This window comes from Erpetoichthys calabaricus, chromosome 3 (assembly GCF_900747795.2).
Source record: "Erpetoichthys calabaricus chromosome 3, fErpCal1.3, whole genome shotgun sequence".
NCBI lineage: Eukaryota > Metazoa > Chordata > Cladistia > Polypteriformes > Polypteridae > Erpetoichthys > Erpetoichthys calabaricus.
The window spans coordinates 1,230,146-1,252,409 of NC_041396.2; the positions used below are offsets into that span (position 1 = coordinate 1,230,146).

The 22,264-nt window shown below is 46.5% G+C and overlaps 1 protein-coding gene across 4 annotated transcripts in view; it reads left to right on the plus strand.

The window, feature by feature from the left end:
* Positions 1-22,264, plus strand: part of daam2 (dishevelled associated activator of morphogenesis 2) — a 238,209-nt gene that overhangs the window by 134,094 nt on the left and 81,851 nt on the right. For all 4 annotated transcript variants that reach the window (XM_051925402.1, XM_051925399.1, XM_051925400.1 and 1 more), the window contains exons 4-5: positions 12,706-12,780; positions 18,620-18,714. In XM_051925402.1, coding sequence (XP_051781362.1) covers positions 12,706-12,780; positions 18,620-18,714 — 170 coding nt within the window. The remainder of the gene's footprint in view (positions 1-12,705; positions 12,781-18,619; positions 18,715-22,264) is intronic.

A 22,264-nucleotide genomic window follows, 5' to 3' on the forward strand; every position in this document is an offset into this window, starting at 1 on the left:
ATGGGGGTCTGAAAATCGAGAGTCCACCTTGTGAGAAGGACTTAGAAGTCGTAGTGGACTATCAAGTGCCAGACAGTGTTCAGAAGCCATTAAGAAGGCTAACAGACTGTCAGGTTATATAGCGCCTTGATGTGTAGAGTACAAGTCACAGGAGGTTCTGCTCAGTCTTTATAACACACTGGCGAAGCCTCATCTGGAGTCCTGCGTGCAGTTTGGGTCTCCAGGCTACAAAAATGACATAACAGCACAAGAAAAGGTCCAGAGAAGAGCGACTAGGCTGATTATGGGGGCTACAGGGGGTGAGTTAGGAGGAAAGATTCAAAGAGCTGAGCGTTTACAGTGATGAAGAGGAGACCTGACTGAAGTGTTTACAATGATGAAGGGAGACAGCCCAGTGAATCGAGATGGTGACTTTAAAATGAGGTCACCAAGAACACGGGGACACAGCTGGAAACTTGAAGGTTAAATTTCACACAAACATTAGGAAGCTTTTCTTTACACAAAGAACGACAGACACTTGGAATAAGCGACCAGGTAGTGTGGTGGACAGGAGGACCTGAGGGACTTTGAGAACTCGACTGTTAATAAGTGGACAGGACTGGTGGGCTTTGTTGGGCTGAATGGCCCGTTCTGTTCTGGATTGTTCTCATGTACAGCTCATCATTGTGTGGTGCCTCTCATGAGTGACTGATTTCCCATAGCAGTAAGGAAGCAGAGCAGAACTCTTTGGAGATATAAACACGTATATATAATACAGTGCACTCTTTATTTATTTAAACATTTATTAGTGAGCTTATTTTCTAAGTCCCCTGCCTTCCATTTCCAGTTAAACTGCCCAGACAGATACAGTACAGCTCCTTTATACAACACCTTTAACAAGTGACCGTCGTCACACACCGATGGTTTATGGTAGCCCAGTTGTCGGCAGCGTGGCCTCTCAGTTTCAGGGTTCAAATCCTGGCCCTGACTCTGTCATTCCTCCAAGCCGAGTCCTAAAGCAGCCCACCTTTTGTGTGCCCTGTCCACAGATGGCCTTTTTTGCTCGTCTCGTGACAGAGAGCCACAGCAGCGCCGCCGCTCCTTCCTCCAAGTGAAGTGCGAGGGCCCCCTGCTTTCTCCTCCTTGCTTGTTTATTAAAGTGCCAAGCAGCAGTGCCATAAATCGCCAGGCTTGGGACGCCATCCAGCTCGGCAGGATGCCTGTAATTCGATTAACCTCCCGCTCACCCCGGACCTCCGAACATCATGTGCTCAGAGCATCGCTGCCTGTTTGCTTTGTTCTTTCTGTTTTCTGCTGCTCCATTCCGATTGTCTTTTTTATTTTTATTTCTTCCTGAAGACGACGTAAAGGCCAAGTGTCAGACTCTAACATGAAAGGTTGTTAGATACGGAATGGACAAATCTGTGTCCAGTGGCCTGGCTGCCTCCTTTTGGTCTGGTGGGTTACCTTAAGGACCTGTTGGTTTACCCAGTGGGAGGCTACTGCCCTCAAAATGTGCTGTTTTAGCCTCCATCTTGTTATACAACATCATTTGCATAAGCTTAAGGAGTCGGAGGGGCGGCTCCTGTGACCAGCAGTCATGTAGTGTGACATCCCCACTGACTGGTCAGACCAGCCGCTGACGCTGCCCCTCTAAATCAAGCCGGTGGGGTGCCACTCATGATGGGTTTGCTCTTTTTGAATGTGAGCCACACAAATGGATTCTATGCCGCTCAGAGGTCTGTTGCACACGTGTCGTGTCACCAGTGTCTTTCTTTTTTTGCGTGTTGATGTTTAAAGTTCTGCCGAGTCGATTGTTTGACTCACTGCCATCGGGTAGAAGCTGTCGGCCCTCCAGACCGAAAAAACAGTTTCTACTTCACCAGGGCCATCAGGTGGACCGAGGCACACAAGGACAGTCGTAGATGGCCACATCAAGCCACTGCTGCCATACTTTACATTTTTGTTTGTTTATTGTCACTTCATATCCTTTGTCTGCTCTGTTTGCAGATGTTTGGGGACATTCTGCCTCAATTTGATTGTACTGTACGTGCCATGACAATAAATGAGCCTGAACTTTTAAACAGTGGTCAGGTATGTGGATTGAGCTCCTCCAGGTCTCTCTGTAGCGGTCCAGCGCTGCTCAGATTCACACCATTGAGAAGACGGCGATTTATTTATTTTTATGGTGTACAGGGTGTGCACAAAGTCCGTATACCCCTATCTTTGGGAGGATTTTGAAAGCTAAAGGTTACCTCTTAGGAATCCAAAACATCTGTATGGGTCCCTCCATGATCTCTGCATAGCCGAATGCACCGCCAGGTTCTCCTGCTCATGTTCTGCAACATTAGCGGGGTGACTTTCTGGAACGCTGCGCGAACTGCATGTTTCAGTTCATCGTTCGATGAATAATGGCGCTTCTGCACGTCGTCTTTGATAAAACCCCAGAGTGCATTATCTGGAGTTGTGAGATCAGGGCTTCTTGGATGCCACGGAAGAGGAGCGGGATTGTTGTTTGATCCTCGTCCGATCCAACGATTCCCAAAAACATCGTTGAGGCGATCACGCACAGTGATTGTGAAATGGGCATGTGCCCCGTCTTGTTGAAACCAAACACTGTCAAGGACGCCCTGGTTTCTCAGTTGCGGGATAAGCCAGCCATTCAGCATTTCCAGATAACTGGTTTGGTTAACAGAACCATCAAAAAGATAAGGGCCAAACAAATGCTGTGCTGTCATTCCGGCCCAGATCATCATGTGTGGTGGGCAATGCTCAGTTTCTTCAAAGAAATGTGGATTTTGTTTTCCCCAGAAAAACACGTTTTGATTGCGGGAGCTGCGATAAATCGCGCACTCGTCAGAGAACATAACCTTCTCTTTCTCAGCATTTGTTGGAAATTGGTGCAGCATCAGATCACAAGCTTCCTGACTTGTGTCACCCATCGCTTCATCTTGGAACAACCGCCACGTTGCTGCGATTTCTTGAGCGGCAGCAGGTGGCAGCACCAGACGTGATGTCGGAAACGCACCTCGAAATACCGGGAAGACTTGGGCCGATGTCCACAGGAACCAAATTGTCATGGTTATTCCTGTAAATGCTCCTAAAGATAGGGGTATACGGCACCCTGTAGATTCCAGGGACGCACCCAGCCTCGGCTCGACCCGCGCGCATTCACAAAGAGACAAAAACAAAGCAAACCGGTAATCAAACAGCAAATAAGGAGTGGAATGAAATAAATGACCTCAACGATACCACTGCTGTTCCCCTTACGGCGACTACACATTAAATACACAACACCAACAAAACACACACAGCAAAGTCCACGAAAAACGGCAACAGATGAAATGTGATGATGAAGATAGATAGTCCAGAGATCTGCACGTGGAATGGGAATGTGAAGATAGTCCAACCAGTAGTTCCTGAAATGGTGAAGACGGGGGGACGGGTTCAGGAGGGCTCCTTACTTCACAGGATGGCCATTAATCAACTTACAGTCCTCACGTACACAGGCAGACAATCCAGACCCCAACCACGAAATGATCGAGGACACGACGAACAAGAACAGGTAACCCAACAGAAGGAACTTGAAACACAAATTACAAAAATCCCTCCCACCTTTTGGTCACCGGCCCCCTTTTGAAAAGCCGCGCTGACCTCCTTTGAGCCCAACAGCCCCTGCACCCTCAGCAGAAGACCGATCAGGGCCACTGCAGGGACTGCTGGGAGTTGCAGTTTCACATTCTAGTAGCACTGTCCCATCTCTGCTGAACAGGCAGGCCGTATTGTCCGCGTCCTCCCAAACACCACACTGCGTGCCCAGCTGTGCCCTTTGAGAGCAGAGTACGCTACGGGAGTCGGCAGGGCGGCTCTTCTCCTTGCTGACATTCTGAGAGGTCTTGTTGGTTTTTGTGAATGTATGCAAAATGTCACATGTGGTCTGAGCACCCGCCTCGTGATTGGACACAATTGAATGTGAAGGCGCTAGATAGGCCCCGCCCCTGGTGATCCTGACTGCTCCAGGCGTATCGATGGCGACTGTATGCTCACCTGAGAACGTCAACACGACGCTTTATTTCTGTAGCACAGTTTGATACATGGAGTGTAAGCTCAGCGTGCTTCCCAAGATGTCAAAGGAAAGAAAAGGAAATTAGAAAACAGAAATGAATTGGAATAAATAAATTAGATACCAAATCAGTAGGCATTGTCATCGGATCAATATACAAGTAAATACAGAAAACACACAGCCCGCTGGTGCCAATCTGGTGTCACTACGGACAAATAAAGAGCAGCATATTACTGTTGGCATCCGACCAAAATACAAAGTGGGCAAAACCATCTTGTGTCAAGTAGAGGCAGCGCTGCAGTCAGTGCCCACCGCACACAACAAGGTCTCTGTACTGACGAGCGTCATAACAAAACAAGATGGGCACCAGCCATTAAAATAAGAGACAAGCCTCCTCCTGTTAGCTGGAGAAAGTGTGAAACGCGTACCAAGTAGGAACTGGGCACAGCTGGCACAGCTTGACTCGAGCAAGATGAAAGAAAAGCCGTCACCATTGAAGAAAGCAGCCACATTGTCAAAGATCACCGCATGGCTGGTATGTTGTTATGAGCCAGAAGGGAAATGCTGCCAATTAAATGGGCAGATGTGCTGACGGGGGGATTGAGGGGCACTGTATAAGTGACAAGTAGACATCGAGAAAGAGATAGGAGAGGCACTAGATAGTAAATGACAGAGAGATAGATGTGAAAGGCGCTATATACAGTAGATAGAATTTGGAGTAGTAGGCAGGATCAGATAGATAGATAATGAAAGGCAGTATATAATGAATATAATAGAACACCCGACCGGGACACCTGGAAGGAGTAGAAGAGGGACTACACCTCCTCCGGACCACGAGAGGGCAGCTGCCCTGGATGGTATAGGGACCACGGGAACAGAGCTTGGAAGCTCAACCCTGTAGTGGCCTGTGGTCACCACCAGGGGGCGTCCAGATGGCTAGGGATCCCTGGCCCTCGGCACTTCCGCCACACCGGGGAGTGCCGGCAGTCACTCATTGGGAGGCACCTGGAGCACATCTGGGTGGATATAAACGGATTTGATGGCTGGAGTCAGGAGCGTAGCTGGACAGAGCTCGGAGAAGAGGAGTGAAGGCGGACCTGAAGGAGAGGCATAGTCGGGTGAACTAGCGGTGTCCGCCTGTCTGTGTCTGTGAAAGGCACTATATAACAGTTTAACAGGAAAGACAATACAACAGATAGATCTGTCTGCTTCTATTATGTACAGTAAAACCTCGATTATCCATCAGGGGTCAGGACTGAGGCTGTGACAGATAAAAGAATAGCTACTTTAAAAATGAAATACAGTAGATTAGCAAATAGTCATATTTATTTACAAAACAAAATATAATATTCACAAAATGAATTCATTTCTGTAATATTGTAATGATCAGCGTAATACAACTCGGAGGTACTGGAGTTTTCTACTTGGAGTCTTTGTTCCGTAACAGTCAGCACCCTTGGTGTCCTGTCTTCTACTCCGTTATCTCAGAGTGCACCTCCATACAGTCAAAGACAGCGCCCCCTAGCAGTCAGCTGACCTCCTGCCACTCACCTTCTGTCTTTCTCTATACTGTAACCCCACCTGCTTATTGTCTCCAAAGTTCCTTTTTCTCCTCACTTCTCCCGTCACTTGTGTCGGCACCTCACACAGTCCCATCACTTCTAAGTGCATCACAAGCTGCCGGCATGTCACAATATATTAAAACAGAACTTAAAATTACTTCCAATACAGGAGAACATTCATATCTCCTATCAGTGGTTTCCATTTTCAATGCATTTTTCAATTTTGTCGTCGTCGTGCTTTATGTCGTTTACTGTTGCACTTCCTACTCGATACTTGAAGTGCTTTTGCTGTTTTGTAAATGTTTAAGAATTTCAGTGTTCTGTGACAATTCCAACACCACACTCTTGTGTTTATCAGCCATAACAATGTATAGCAGATTAATCATAATAAAAGAGAAAAATTTAAAATACGTAGCTGACAAAATACGGCCCTGACATGTAGTGCTGGGGAAGAAGACGATGCGCTAGCACAAGGGAGAGTCGTTCCAAAGTGCAGAGCTCACTGCGCACCACACAGCCGTAGTAGTACAGGAACAGGCGGGCGCTGGTGGGTGCTTTGTTTTTTGGGTCTTGATGATTAATCAAATGACAGATAATCGAGATTTAACTGTAGTGCCTTATCTATCTATCTATCTATCTATCTATCTATCTATCTATCTATCTATCTATCTATCTATCTATCTATCTATCTATCTATTATATAGTGCCTTTCTATCTATCTATCTATGTATCTATCTATCTATCTATCTATTATATAGTGCCTTTCACTCTATCTATCTATCTATCTATCTATCTATTATATAGTGCCTTTCACTCCATCTATCCATCCATCCATCCATCCATCCACCAATCCACCGCTTATCCAAGGTCGGGTCGCGAGGGCAGCAGCCTAAGCAGGGAAGCCCAGACCTCCCTCTCCCCGAAGCCCAGACCTCCCTCTCCCCGGCCACCTCCTCCAGCATGGACCCCGAGGTGTTTCAGGACGAGCCAGGAGATATCATCCCTCCAGTGTGTCCTGGGTCTGCCCCATGGTCTTCTCCCAGTGGAGCATGCCCGGAACACCCCCCCCGGGGCGGCGTCCAGGGGGCATCCTAACCAGATGCCTGAAGCACCTCAACTGACTCCTCTCAGTGTGGAGGAGCAGCAACTCTACTCCGAGTCTCTCCTGGATAACTGAACTCCTCACCCTCTCTCTAAGGGAAAGTCCAGTCACCCTGCGGAGAAAACTCATTTCGGCCGCTTGTATCTGCGATCTTGCTCTTTTGTCACTACCCAACGCTCATGGCCATAGGTGAGGGTAGGAACGTTGATCGACTGGTAAATCGACAGCCTGGCCTTTTGGCTCAGCTCTCTCTTCACCATGACGGACCATTGCAGAGCCCGCATTACTGCGGATGCCGCACTGATCCGTCTCTCGATCTCACACTCCATTCTTCCCTCACTCGTGAACAAGACCCTGAGATACTTGAACTCCTCCACTTGAGGCAGCACTGTGCTGCCTACCCAGAGAAAGCATTCCACCCTAATTTCCAGCTGAGAACCATGGCCTCGGATTTAGAGATGCTGACTCTCATCCCCGCCGCTTCACACTCGGCTGTGAACCGCTCCAGTGAGAGCTGGAGGTCACTGTCCGATGAAGCCAACAGAACCACGTCATCCACAAATAGCAGAGAGGAGATTCTGAGGTCACCGAACAAGAGCCCCTCCGCTCCTTGGCTGCGCCCAGAAATTCTGTCCATATAACTTATGAACAGAATTGGTGACAAAGGGCAGCCCTGACGGAATCCAACCTCAACAGGAAAATGAGTCCAACTTACTACTGGCAATGTGGACCAAACTCCTGCTCCTCCTGTACAGGGACTGAATGGCTCGTAACAACAAGCCTTGTACCCCGTACTCTTGGAGCACACACCACAGGATTCTCCAAATCCACAAAACACGTGTGGACTGGTTGGGCAAACACCCATGCCCCCTCCAGGATCCTGGCCAGGGTGTAGAGCTGGTCCAGTGTTCCACGGCCGGGGTGGAATCCGCATTGTTCCTCTTGAATCTGAGATTTGACCATCAACCGAACTGTCTTCTCCAGCACCCCTGAATAGACCTTACCAGGGAGGCTGAGGAGTGTGATCCCCGTATAGTTGGAGCACATCCTCCAGTCACCCTTCTTAAAAAGGGGAACCACCACCCCGGTTTGCCAATCTAGAGGGACTGCCCCCGATGTCCATGTGATGCTGCAGAGACGTGTCAACCAGGACAGCCCCACAACATCCAGAGCCTTGAGGAACCCAGGATGAACCTCGTCCACTCCAGGGGCCCTGCCACCTCGGAGTTTTTTTAACCACCTCGGTGACGTCAGTCCCTGTTATGGATGGGCACACACACCCCCGGAGTCCTCCAGCTCTCCTTCCTCTAAAGCAGTGCTCCGCAACTGGTGTGCCTTGAGCCGATACAGGTGTGACGCGGTCAAATAAGACAATTTTCTAACTAAATAATATTTCAACGGTCCTCCTTAGAAACACAATAACGAGAATACGTGCAATGAAATATTCGCATAAATAGCCTTTTAAAGGTTTCATAATTTTATGTGTCATTTCTCTGAAATAATAAATCCCATCGCCTGGCACCTGGCGCCTACGACGTTCGCCCTACGTAGTCGCCAGACAATTGCGTAGTATGCTTTGATAGGCAGAGCGCTCCGTGCCCTCACCTAGATTGAATTCAAGCCGATGTATTAGTCGTGCTACGTCACATTCACTCGTCTTGCGACAGTAGTTATCATTCATTACTATTAGTTGTGTTGCTGAATTGTGTATGGTTAACGTTCTTCGTGTGGTTCATATTTAGTTTTATACCCCTTTTTTTTACGTGGAAAAGATTCGTCTTCACGTACAGATGATGAAGAACCCAGCACAAGTGTTGCAAAAAAAACAAAGAAGATTGTGAAAAGGAAGTACAACGAAGACTACATTCGATATGGATTCTCGTGGTGTGGTGACGGAACGGCTCCAAAGCCACAATGCATCATTTGCGGCTATCAGCTATCAAACGAGGCGATGGCACCCAGTAAACTAAATTGCCATCTAAATTCAAACCATCCCAGTTACGCCAAAAAAGACTAACAATATTTTCAGAGGCGCTTAGAACAGAATCAAAAACGGAAGCAATTTATGAAATCGGCCATTACGGTTTCTGAAAAGGCCTTAGAAGCTAGCGACCATGTTGCAAAATTAATTGCACGTCAGAAAAGACCACATACTATCGGCGAAACACTTATTAAACCAGCATGCATGGAAATTGTTCGACTTATGCTTGGGCCCAATGAAGTTAAGGAAGTGAATAAAGTTTCGTTGTCTGCCGATACTGTTAAAAGATTTTTTCACGACATGTCAAGCGATATTTTGGGAACACTGATTAGAAAACTGACATTGGCTGAAAAGTTTGCGCTTCAAATCGACGAATCAACTGATATTAAAAATAAAGCACAACTGATAACTATTGTACGTTTCGTTGACGAGGACTTTATTAAAGAACATTATTTATTTTGTAAGGAGGTTCCAGAGCGAACTACCGGTGAAGAAATTTTCCGAGTAACCGATGATTTCTTCCAAGTATATAATATTCAATGGAGCAATTGCATTGCTATTTGCATGGATGGCGCTGCGGCAATGACGGGTAGTAAAAAAGGTTTTGTCTCTTGTGTAAAACAAAAAAATCTGATAATACAAATTACACACTGCTGCATACATCGAGAAGCATTGATGGTCAAGAATTTGCCAGAGGAACTTTTGAACACGATGAATGAATGTATTAAAATCATAAACATAATTAAATCGAGAGCCCTAAATTTGCGAATCTTTGGAATACTCTGTGCAGAAGTGGGAGCCGAATATGAATCCTTATTGTTTTATACTGAACTTCGTTGGCTATCCCGAGGCAAAGATTTGGCTAGATTGTTTGAGCTTCGCTACGAGGTGCGTGAGTTTCTTTTAGATCAAAATATGCCTGAACTATACCAGCGCCTCGATGATGATTACTGGATACATGGCTGATATATTTGAGCATCTGAATGAACTTAATAAAAAAATGCAAGGACAGAATGAGAATATATTGACGTGCTCCGATAATTTACAGGGGTTCAAAAAAAAACTCGGAACTTTGGCAGGAAGAGTTGCAAAAAGGATGTTTAGAAATGTACCAAAGGACCAACCATAGTACGACTGAAAACAAGCAATTAATTGTGGATTTGGCCCAACAACATTTAAGTATGCTTCAGCAGAAATTTGATCACTATTTTTATTCTATTAATACGGAACAATACGATTGCAACCAATGCAATAAATTCTACGGAAGCACTGTCACTGCAAATTCGAGAGGAATTTATAGAATTAAGTAATGACGGCACGTTAAAACTTCATTTCGCCGAAGTTCCATTAGATGTTTTCTGGATTTCCATTAAGAAAGAATATCCTCGCATTTCCGACAAGGCCACCCTAACACTACTTCCATTTTCAACGACATATTCATGTGAGCAAAGTTTTTCAACTCTTGTGTTAATTAAAAATGATAAGCGGTCATACTTAAAAGATCTTGACCAAGAACTTCAGGTTGCGCTGTCAAATATTGAGTCGAATATAAAACTTTTGTGTTCATTGAAACAAGCGCAGGTATCACATTAATCAGTCATTATGTTATAATAATTATTAAGATTGCATAAAAGTAAATATAGTATAGTTTTTATGTATGTATACTTATAATAAAAAATGAAAATTTATGGTAAAATTTGTGTATTAAATTAATATCTATATAACAGTGGCGTAGCTGGAGTTCATGTTGTCCGGGGCGGTGAAAAATTTGACGCCCCAAAGCTGAAAGAAATTTTTTTTTCTGCCTCCTCAAGGAACAAAAAAAAAAAGAAGGAAACTACCGTAGTTTGGACGCCCTAAATAGCTGGCGCTCAGAGCGGACCGCCCTCCAAAGCTACACCACTGCTATATATTTTGGCTTTTGATGTGCCGCGGAATTCTAGGAAGAACTTTGGTGTGTCGTAGGTGAGAAAAGGTTGCAGAGCACTGCTCTAAAGAATAATAATAATTCTTTGCATATATATATATAGCACTTTTCTCACTACTCAAAGCGCCCAGCAATTGCAGGTTGAGGGCCTTCCTTGCTCAAGGGCCCAAAAGAGCAGAGTCCCTATTGGCATTTACGGGATTCAAACCGCCAGCCTTCCGACTGCCAGTGCAGATCCGTACTTCAGAGCCACCACTCCACCTATGGTTAGATAGGAAAGTCACTATACAGTAGATTATATATAACAGACAGACACTGTATAATAAATGTATTTAATGCCTTTCCTATTTATCTGTTACACAGTATAGCGCCTCTCTACTGTATTGTCTTTCCTATTAATCTATGACTATACTTGACTATAATAAATAGATAGATACATAGGAAAGGTGCTAAAACTTCAATAGCCAGTGACAAGTAGATACAAAGAAATAGATGGAAAGGCGCTAAACAAGTACAAGATGGATCAATAGACAGATGTGAAAGCTGTTATATTTCAGTGAGATGGGTAAGGCACTATACAATCAGTCCATCTGTTTATTATGTAGTCTTTACTGTTATTAGATTGTATAGTCAGTACCTTTCCTATTCAGTCAATCGGTAGTATAGAGCAGTGCGTCTCAGACTTGGTCCTGTGGACCCCCAGTGGCTGCAGGGCTAATTAAGTGAACTGTTATTTCCCAGAATTCTGTGTTTTTGGGAACAATATAGAAATTGGAAAACTACGTTTGGTAAAATAAATAAATCAAACTTACTAAGTATTTATATGGGAATAATGTTTTTTTAACAATATTTTCATCTTGATTTGCATTTTACTTTTCCAGGTGATTGTTTAATGAACCCATTATTGACTCGTTGGTGCCTCTCATGATTGCAGCCTTTCGTGATTCGGTGTTGTTTGCCCGGCTGTCTGTCTGCTCTGCTCATTTTCAATTGTCATTATTAATATACAATGAAGGGAGCAAACTGCACAGAAAAGGGGCAAAATAGAATGAAAGCAACGGAAGGGAGTTAAGCATTTCAATCAATAGCAAAAATAGAAATATCTGTAAATGTCGTATAAATGTAAACATCAATGCTGCTGTGCTTTTCTGAATGAAGAATAAGAGAACACCAATATCAGCTAATTAAATGAGCTCAGTGCTGTCCGGTGTTGTCACTGATTAGGATTCTGGTTGGAACAAAAACCTGCAGCCACAGGACTGAGTTCGAGAAGCACAGCTGGAGACTTTACCACGGACGGACAGGAAGGAATGGTGCAGTCGACCAGCAGACCCAGTGAACTACAGAGGCACTTGTCTAATAGATATATAGCGCCTTTCCTACCTAACTCATACATTGATCAAAGTGCAGGGCAGGCACTGTGTAGTACTGTAGATGGAGAGATATTAATAAGAATATTGCAAAAAAAAGACAGAACAGGGCTTGAGAAAGTCAGCCAGCTAAACTCGCCACCATGGAGAGCAACAGAGGAGCAAAAGCTGAAATGGAGATGAGGAGGTGACCGGAGTGAAGTGTTTAAAATTCTCGTTATTGTTTGGGGGTCAGCAGAGCGCTCCGTTGGCCTTATGTGACGGCTCAAAGGGCCGTTTGTGACTCGGCGCCTGAACTCGAGTCTCCGTCTTTGGCTAAGCCAGTGGTGTCCTCTGCCTGCTGTCCCCTCTTATCAGAGTTGTTCCAGTGTGGTAATTGATTGTGTGACCCTGCAGAAGAGAAACAAAATGACCATAGCTGATATCTCCACTGGACTACTAGGAGTTGGGATGTCCAAAAAGAGCAAAGAGACCAATCAGAGAGGGGTCTGCTTATTGGTGCAAGTGGGTGTGCCACCTGATCAGGCCCAGTGAGAGTGGCGAGACCACCATACCCTGAGAGATGGTGGTCTCCTTCTGGCCTTGTAGAAAGCTGGAATGCAGAAACGGCCCACCTGTGCTGAACTGGTGTCGGTAACTGCCCAGGCCTCAGCCCATATTCAGGGCACATCTTTTTAGTTGCCATCTTAATAATGTTCTTTTTTTCATGTTCTGTTTTTAGGAGCAGGAGGACCCCAATAAACTGGCCACCAGCTGGCCCGACTATTACATTGACCGAATCAACTCTATGGCTGCTGTAAGTATGCAATCGGGGCCTTACAATTGTGTCACACCACATGAAAGAGTGACCATCTGACTCACTTGGGCGTTTGTATAAGGCAGCTGTGATACACAGTGGTGGCAGTCTGGTCACTTGTGACCACCAGGGAGGTTCTGCTGATTAAATAAGCCCCTGGGAGCTGAAAGTCTGTAGTCAGGAAGATAAAGGTGCAGCATGGCTCTTTGGGTATTCAGTGGTGACCCCTCATTTTAATGTCCGCCGTTTCTACCAGCTGACCCCTTCATTTGTCTGAATGGGTGGGGAAGACAGTGGCTTTTAGCAAGGACATTATTAGAGGAGCTGAGCACCAGTGAATCGAATGGGCTGGAACGGACTACTGGGTCATACTGCTGTGAAAAAGTATTTGCCCCCTTGCATTGTCCTCTGCGTGTGCCCGTTTTGATGGCCTTTAAACAAAATGCAGTATTTGAGACAGGCAACCTAAGTGAACACACATTTTACGTCCGGACTAAAGGGGCAATAACCTTTTCACAGGTGTTGGATAACGTTTTGACTTAAACATTACATTTTAATTAGATTTGGGGTTTCCTCCGATTCCCTTTATCTGCTATTACGTTGGTCTAAACATCTGAAGCTCTTCACTGGGACAAAGCCAGAGGATATCAGGAAGGGGGCAGATACTTTCTCACAGCCCCATACTTCACTGTCTCTGGGTTTGCTCTCCTTGTCAGGGTTCGAGGCGCACTGACAGGCACGGCTGAAATCGGAAGTCGAGTGGTCTTAAGCCCTCCCCGTAGATTTGGTTAAGGTGGCCTCTTCTGTTCTAGTGAGCACGTGTGGTCATTTATCATTTACTCTTTACAGCCCCCCAAGACTTTACCGGGGGTATCCAAAGTTGTTGAGGAGAAGAGCTGGCATTTAGACCATGCCGATGAAAGATGGCATCTGAAATGAAGAAAGCACCTTTGCTTAGGCCATGACGGTTGAATACGCCCCCGTGTTCCTGTCTGGTCAAATGTTGCCATAAAAATGCCCGCTTTCTGCATGGCCTCTCAACTGTACCCTTCATCAAAGAGCAGACCCGCACTAAGATGCGGTGGCCTCTTTTTTCCCTTCCGTTTTTGGGCGTCATTAACATCTCATTGCTTTCTCTGTCCAGATCTCATTAACTTGAAGTCTCTTGATCTTCCGACCATTTAATCTCAGGTTAAGGATTCAGAGCTCACACTCCAGTGTAGTTGGTGACATGCCGGCGCCACCTAGAGGCTCCCATCTCGCCGTGCGTCTGTGACTGCCTGACGGGCTCCTGGCGTCTCCAACCTCGAAATGGATGGGCTGTTGGATTTGAGACCACCTTTCATCAGTCTCACTGCCAGGCCCTCCAAGTTGCTGGTGACTGAAAAAGGACGAGACCTCATCCTTCAGACGCCCCCTGTGCCATCACGGCCTCATTCACCCTGTATACAGTGCCCATCATGCCACCTTCCAGCCATTTTGAAAATCTTTACATCACTCAAGCTGTAGCTTTGACTCTTCACACCAGACAACTGTGACTGGGATTTTGATCAGGGCTTGGGTGGGCAGCCTTTCTAGTGAGGTAGGGGCTTTAGGTGGGCAAGCTCTATACCAAGATGGTGTTTGGGTGGGCGGTCTGTATGCCAAGAGGAGGGTTCTGGGGGGCAGTCTCTGTAGTGAGGGTGGAGCTTAAGGTGGGCTGCCCCAGTCTTCTGGGGACGGACTTCAAATGAGCAATCAATATTTTAGGTGGGCAGTCTCTGTGCCAAGGGGGTGCTTGGGGAGTGGTCTCTGTACTGAGAAAGGGGGGTGGGCTTTTGGTGGGCAGTTTGTATGCTAAGGGGCTTTAGGAGGGTAGTCTCTGTATCGAGGAGATGCTTAGGTGGGCAGTCTCTGTACTCACAGCGGACCATTCAGGTGGTCACCAGCCTCTGTAGTGAGGGAGGAGCTTAAGGTGGGCTGCCCCAATACTGAGGGAGGGAGGGGCCTTAAACAGGCAGGGGGGACTTTAGGTGAGCAATCTCTATAACAGGGAAATCATTACATGGGCAATGTCTGTTCAAAGGGGGTGCTTGGGTGGGCAGGGGACTCCGGTGGGTAGCCTCTGGAGTGATGGAGGAGCTTTAGGTGGGTGCCTTTTAAGTGGGGAGAGAAGGCTGTAGGTGAGTTTTTATGGACCATCTCTACACCAAGGGGTTACTTGAGTGGGCAGTCTGTACCCAGAGAAGAAGGGATTTGGGTTGCTTTTAAATGGGCAGTCACTGTACCAAAGTGGGGGGTTTAGATTGAGACTCTCTCTACTGGTCCCCATTTTATTTTTTCCACCACGCATATCAAACTTTATGATGGCCACCTTCATGTGTGCTCAGTAGTCACCTGCTCCCGCTCCTTAACACAAGCCACCTCCGCCTTCTCCTGTGGCCGAAGCCCACTCTCTGTGGCACGTGCCCACCCACACATGCGGTCAAGACCGATAGGTGAGTCATGACAATGCTGGAGAAAGTCCAACGGCAAACAGCTCAACTGACCAGAGAACTGTGGGCTCTGAGCGATGGAAGGGTATCGGCAGGGGGCTCCCTTTTCTTCACACAGAACCTGGGATGACTGGACCAAGTGACCATGTAGAGATGCCCGCCTCGTTTTGACCACCTAGGAGCAGTTGAGCTGCTCTGTGCCGCGACGGCTGATCTTCATCAGGATGCTGCACGTTTTCCAGAAGCCTTCCCAAGGGATGAACTCGGCTCAGCTCCTCTGCCAAGTTCCCTGAGATGAGCGCCACTTGGCATTTCACGTTCTCGACTATCGAACAGACCTCTGCGGCGGGTTATAAATGGCTGATCTCAACCTGTGGAACGTCAGGCGCCGGGCTAAAAATAACTGCAGCTAGAAGACAGAGCTGAAGGTGAAGCTCAGAAAATAAGCAGCGGAAGAGCAGACCGAGCCAAAGTGAGGGGGCCAGCGGCAGTGCCACGGTGTGTTCACCAGTCAGGAGACGGGCAGAGGGGGGGCGCTGCTGTCGTCTGGCTTTACATCTCCTCAGTTCTTCATCAGAGGGACAGCACTCGAGACATTTATATCATCTCTCCAGACAGGGGGCGCCACTATGTAGTGTTCCATCAGTTCTTCGATGACGAGCGAGGGGGTGACATTGATTAGCTTCAGATCAGTTGGCCAGCGTTGATTCATGGAGAGCCTCTCAACATTTTTCAGTTAGTTTGTCATTTACATCACTCTGTAGTCGCAGGATGTGACTTTCAGTATAGCGCCTTTCATGGAGGGCACCAGTGCGGCCTGCTTTACAAAACGCAGTGCAGGGCCATTTAAAGGGAACGCTAGGTAAGTATTGTGGTTTGCAGTGCGTGTTGAAATATATAAATGAACAAGCTGGGTGTTCTGGGGGTTCAAGAGACCTTGTGATGTCCGGTTCTCTCACCCACCCAGAAGACATGTCCAGCTTTCATAACAGAACAAGAGATATGGAAGATACGATGGAGATGAGCTGTGCTCGAGTCTGTTAGCCAATCAGAGAGTCGGCACTAGTGACACTCGGCCTTGTATCTGCGGAGGGTCTGCTGTGACGAGTGCCCCCTCTGCCTGCTTACTGACCTGAAGGGGTTTTGTCAAACTTGTCCTGGTAGAGGAGGAGTTTTGTATCAAATCCAACATGTCTGTCTGTCTGTCTGCTTTTCACGAGAGAACAACTTGACGGATTTGGATCGGGTTTTTTTTTTTCCTATAATTTGCTTGAACATTCCGGTTGATTTTGCGCCAATTTATTTGCACACATCTGAGAGACAGGCTGAGGTGAGGGGTAGGTGGGACCTCAGGAGTGGGGAGCCAGACAGGACCCTCCTCACTCACGCACCAGCCTCCAGTCGAGTTGCTGTCCCTGTCACCACGTGTTGGAGCGCACTTGACCTCCACTCAGCTGGCCATACCTGTTTGTTCAGCAGACGTCATCTCGAGATTGTTAAGGAGTAACGTTTGACGTTTCTGAGAGAGATCAGAGCTACGCGTGTTTTAGAGGGGTACCTGCTGACTGGCAGAGATATCACGGCCACGTGGGGGACGCTCGCCCGTCAGAGCTGAACACCATCAGACACAGTGCCAGCGTACCCACCTTCTGCTTGGCCAGAGATACCTTGCCAACGTTTTACATCACAGCTATATTCTCACCCCTGATAGCAAACCATAAATATTGAATATCAAGAGGCACTCGGGAACAAAATAGAAAACCTTCTCAATACAAATGAGTACTTTTTTTTTTTTGCCCAGCTTTTACTTTATATAGCGCCTTTCACAATCAATATTCAGTGAGTTAGTATCTCTGTATTCTGTATATAGTGCCTCTCACAAAGTGCTTTACAAATCCTCTTTACCATGCGGTGTAATCCAGTTGCCATATTGGTCTTTATATAGTGCCATTCACAGAGCCACATTTCTAAGGTACAATCAAGCAGCCAGTCCGTCGTTTTCTTATATAGTGCCTTTCTAAGAATGCACAATTCATGTTAGTGCCTGCTCAGTCCACCGTTTGGGTCACACGTGCCCATTAAACGCTGTGGCTTTAGGCAGCTGGACTCTGTAGAAGGTGCCCCAGCCCAGTGCCAGTGTCCTGCAGCTGACCCAGCATATTGCTTATTGAATGAATCTGTTTTTATTTTATATCTGTAGCACCTTTTACACACATTTGGAGATGCAGAGGACGGGCACACACAGAAGTTCCACATGCCAAGGCTGCGTAGTATGAACTGGCAGTGCCAGGCAGGCCTTGTGCTTAGGTGAGAAATGCCTCAGGTCTCACAGTTTGCCCTCAAGTCCATGGCAGTGTTGGCGCTGTTAACTGCTTTCCTTCAGAGTGTTGTCAGTTCACTTGATGGCTGATGAATGTATCTCCTCATGGTGGGCATGAATAAATCAACATTCTAATGCCAGTCGTCTGCCTCCTGTGGGCACCACTTTTGATAGAAGAGAATGAGATGCCTGATTTTTACATAGCTAGTCAGTAGCTGATAACGTGCGATGCCTGTGCCACCCAAGCGTTCGTTGAGTCCGTTCAACTCAAGTGCCTGTTTCTCAGGTCTTCCTGGGTATGTGCCAGCACTTTGTTGTAATGGAGGAGGACGCTGCTTGAGTTCTTGTCTTTTGTCCTCTGCCTCTTGTGGTCATCTGAGGGAATGACGGGTCTGAAGACCAGATATAAATGCTGGGGTGCCAACCCGGCCATCCCCGTTTGCTTCCAAACAGTTCAACAAAGAGAGTCTCCCTCTGGTGCTCACTCTGCACAACATAATCTGCGCCTCTCAAGGCTTTTCGATGACTTTGGTTGGGTTTGAAGTGACCCCTCCTTCCTGCTGGGCTGGGAGGGATGGAGCCAGTTGCCTTCACCGGGCGGTTTCTTGGCACTGTGCCGGCAAAGGAAGATGACATGGTTAGCGGCAGCGCCCCCCTTTGGCCCACCGTGATATTACATGCCTGGGAGGAGCCCAGAGGGTGACCCTCTGATGCACTTGTGTGACACTCTGTAGTCCAGTTGTGGTTCACCACCGGGTGACAGACAGGTACTACTGGATGCCATCTGTTTGTGGAGTGTGCAGGTCAGGTTGATGGTGACTCCCAATTGGCCAGTGGTCATTGTGTCCTGTCGTCAACTGGCATCCCCTACATGGTGTAAGGGCCACTTGACCACAACCAGGATGATGTGATGGGTGAGTGAAGGGCTGCTTCCTTTTTAGAGATGTCAGGGCTGGGCAGTGGTTGTTGGGAAAATGGGAAAGGCACTATATAACATATTTGAGTGCAGTGGAGCAGTATGTGAAGGTGCTGTCTTGTTTTCCAGATGCAGACGCTGTTTGCCTTTGACGAAGAAGAAATGGAGATGAGGAACAAAGTTGTGGAAGACCTGAAGACGGCGCTGCGGACCCAGCCGATGAGGTGCGCCCTTTGACCTTTATGGATTTGAATGAGTCTAATGTACATGCTGAAGGCTTGGATGTTATTGGCACCTCACTGAGTAGACAATGCCAGCACAGATTTAAAATGGTTGGCGTGCAGAAGGGTGGAACTGTGGTGCAGTGGTTGGCGCTGCTCCCTCACAAATCCCATTCCCTGTCTGTGTGGCATCTGCACCTTTAGCCCAATTCTGTTGGGCTTTTTCTCCTGCCAAGATGTGCGAGTTTGGTTGATTGGAGATTCAAAATTGGTACCCAATGCTGCCAGGATAGCACCCTCTGACCCAACAGTGAAGCCCCCAAGTCTACAGCAGTGCTGACTAAGGCTGGTGGTCCTCTCGCTCTTCAGACAGCCCTCGCTATTCTGTCATGCTGCCCCCATCCCTGTTGGCCAGTCCCCTGGTGTCGTTTGTTGTCTGATTTGGAAGTGACTGTCTGGTGGTCCATGGTGTCCTCACTAATCTTTTATAGCTCCATCATTTTAACAATCCTAATATTTATTTATATAGCGCCATTCCTACACTGACATTTTAAGACCATAAGCAGCACCTCTCTGATTCCTAAACTCTTAAGACTACATGTGATATTATAATATTGTTCTCTGGTAGAATGCATTGTGGGGCGGCTGGGTGGTCTCGTGGCCCCTGTGACTTGACTTTATTCTATGTTAATTGTCATTGCCTAATTTTATTTTTATATTCTTTTTTTCTTTCTTTGAACTCCATCATTTGTATGAAAACATGCGACAGAAATAAATGTTGCTGTTGATAGAGCGTCGGTCCTGTTCTCAGATTCTGAAGACTTCACATTATACTCGCACCTTTTATTTATATAGCACCTTCCCCATATGCTAATTATTAAGACTGCGGATAAGACGTGGATTTATATAGCGCCTGTCTCTAGTCTGATGTTTTTAATGATACTAATGCACTTGGTCTATACTGTGGCTGCTTATTCTCAAGTTAAGACCGCCGATATTAATAATGGATTTTATTTAGATCTGCTAGTTAGTAAGACTGCAAATCACAATACGACTGTATTTACTCGTGTACCACGCGCCCTCGTGTAAGACGCGCACCCTAATTTTTACAAAGAAAATCGCGAAAAAAATTAGCTCTGTGTACGACGCGCGTTGTGATTGTATAGGAAGCGTTTAGGGCACATTTTCCGCGAAATGCACTTCTGTTTTTGTTGCATGACGTGAGCGAGAGAGACAGCACATGCAAGCAGAAGAAGTAAACATTACAGAAAAAAATTTCCTCGTGTATGACGCGCACCTGATTTTCTAATGCTAATTTTCTGGAAAAAATGTGCGTGTGGTACACGCGTAAATACGGTAATTATTTCTATAGTGTCTGTGCCATCCTCCGACTCTTCAGACAGTCAACCATAATAATGTGTTTATTTACATAGTGGCTGTCCCTTTCCAAAATGAACACCACCATTATCAATGACATGTGCCAATCCCATTCTTAAATTCCAAAGTCCACAAAATAATATTTTTTTACTTGCCACACTCAAATTCTTATAAATACAATGTGTTCTTATTATTTATCGCATTTGTCCTCTTCTCCTATTTTTAAATACTGTAAATCCGTATTTCTGCATGTTACGTATCCGGTGCCTTTGCCATTATCAGATTCCTGAGACTGTGAGTCCTACTTGTGTATTTTATTTTCATGGTGCCATTCGCACCCTCCGACTCTTGTGTCATTATTAGACTTATTTTACTTATATAGTGCCTTGCCTTTGCTCACATTCTTAAGACCACAAATAATTGTCATTAATGTTTTACCTTTCCTATCCCCAAACTTTGACAGATTTCTTATTATCTTTGGATCTTTGAGCCCGGATCAGATGATGAGGGGGTCACAGTGCCCACATCCTCATTGCCCATCTTCACTTGGTCCACAGTGCCTGCTGACATGCTGCAGGTCTTTAGGGTTTCATGCCGTTGGTTGGCTTTGGCACCTTTCTCATGTGTTGTCTTTACCGCCAGCCCCTGACAGCTCTTCCATTGTCTACCAGTTATGGAGTATGCAGAGTTGTGCCTGTGTGTTCCTGGGCACTCTGATGGTGCAGAGGGGTAACTTTTACATGCCATTGCTTTCTGAGATTGCATGGTGGAAAGTTGGGTGAAGATCGAGCTCTCTGTGATTTAAAAGTGTGTGTGAGTGGAGGCTCGGCTTTCTGTGTTATTTGGACTTCTAATGCCCTTGTGCTTAATGGGTTTCACATTTTCACGTTGGCATCGGTTCTTATTGTCAGGACTGGCACCATTATGGTCAGTTCACGTCCCAGTCAGGACAACCAAACTGATGCCCGGGGGCTCCTTCTGTGCAGGCTGGGCTCCATAATCCTCTTCACATTTTAAGGATTTGCCTGACTCAGATTATTAATATTTACAATAAGCAGTTGGATTTAAGGACCCGGCGCCTGCTTTACTTCATAATTTCTTTTTCTATTTATAACTGTAAAACCCTTGACATATTTCCTTTTGGAATTTTTATCAGTGTTGCTCAAATGTTCAAAGGGCTGAGATGTGACTGAACGTGCCAGGGGGACCCCAGAGAGTGTGGCCAGCATGAGGGGGTTGGTGGGGCAGGGTGGCCCACTGGCTTAGGGTCTGAATTTCTCCGACAGAGGTGACCCTCCTTTTATGGCTGACAGCGTTTGTGCTGCACAGACAATCTCCATTTGAGATGTGTATCTCCTCACTGAGTCCATGAGTGCTCAGGTAAGCTAAAGGACTCACCTGGGATTGTGGCATGAGTGGCACAGACAGCCTCGTGGTTTGGACTCCAGGCCCTCAGCCACTGGGTATGCCCAGGTAGAGTATTCTAGTTTCACAGCATGTGCTCTCAAAATGGGCCCTACGTTTGTTCAGTCTGGATGTTGACCCGGACTTCTCATTAAATCTCAGATCCTGCAGACTGCGCCAGTCCTCCACTGCTGGCATAGGGGTGGGCATGCTTAAGTAAAGTTTCCTGGTTAATTTTTGAGCTCTGTCTTGTCTTTTCAAAATGTACACTTAAGTTGTTGTACCCGGATCTCCAAAGCTGACTACTTCTTGAACCTCAGATCCTGCCAACTACACCAAACTAATTCTCACATAAGCTGCTCTGCTTCATTTTTTAAAGGGCTGTCTTACCTTTTAATAGGTACACTGTAGTGGTTGTGCCCACCCAGCTCTTCAGCCGAACCCCTAGTTGAATCTCTGATTCTGCTGGCTTCTTCATTCCTCCACCGCTAGCTTACAGGCCTTAATTAACTATCACGTACGCTCGCGGCCAACAGAATGACCCAAGTGCTGGGTTTCACAAAGTCTGCTGTTTCAGTGTCTTCAGGTCTTCTTGTCAGACCTTTCTCTGGTGTACTGAAGTAGAATGACGAGCAGGTCAGAAGTTTCAAAGGCTTTTACTGACAGTGACATGAAGTTTATGCACAGAGTCCATATTTACAGGGTTGGCCCTTCTTTCTTTGTCAGGACCTCTGTGTTTTGCCCTGGCAGGCTGTCTGTCCATCAACTTCTG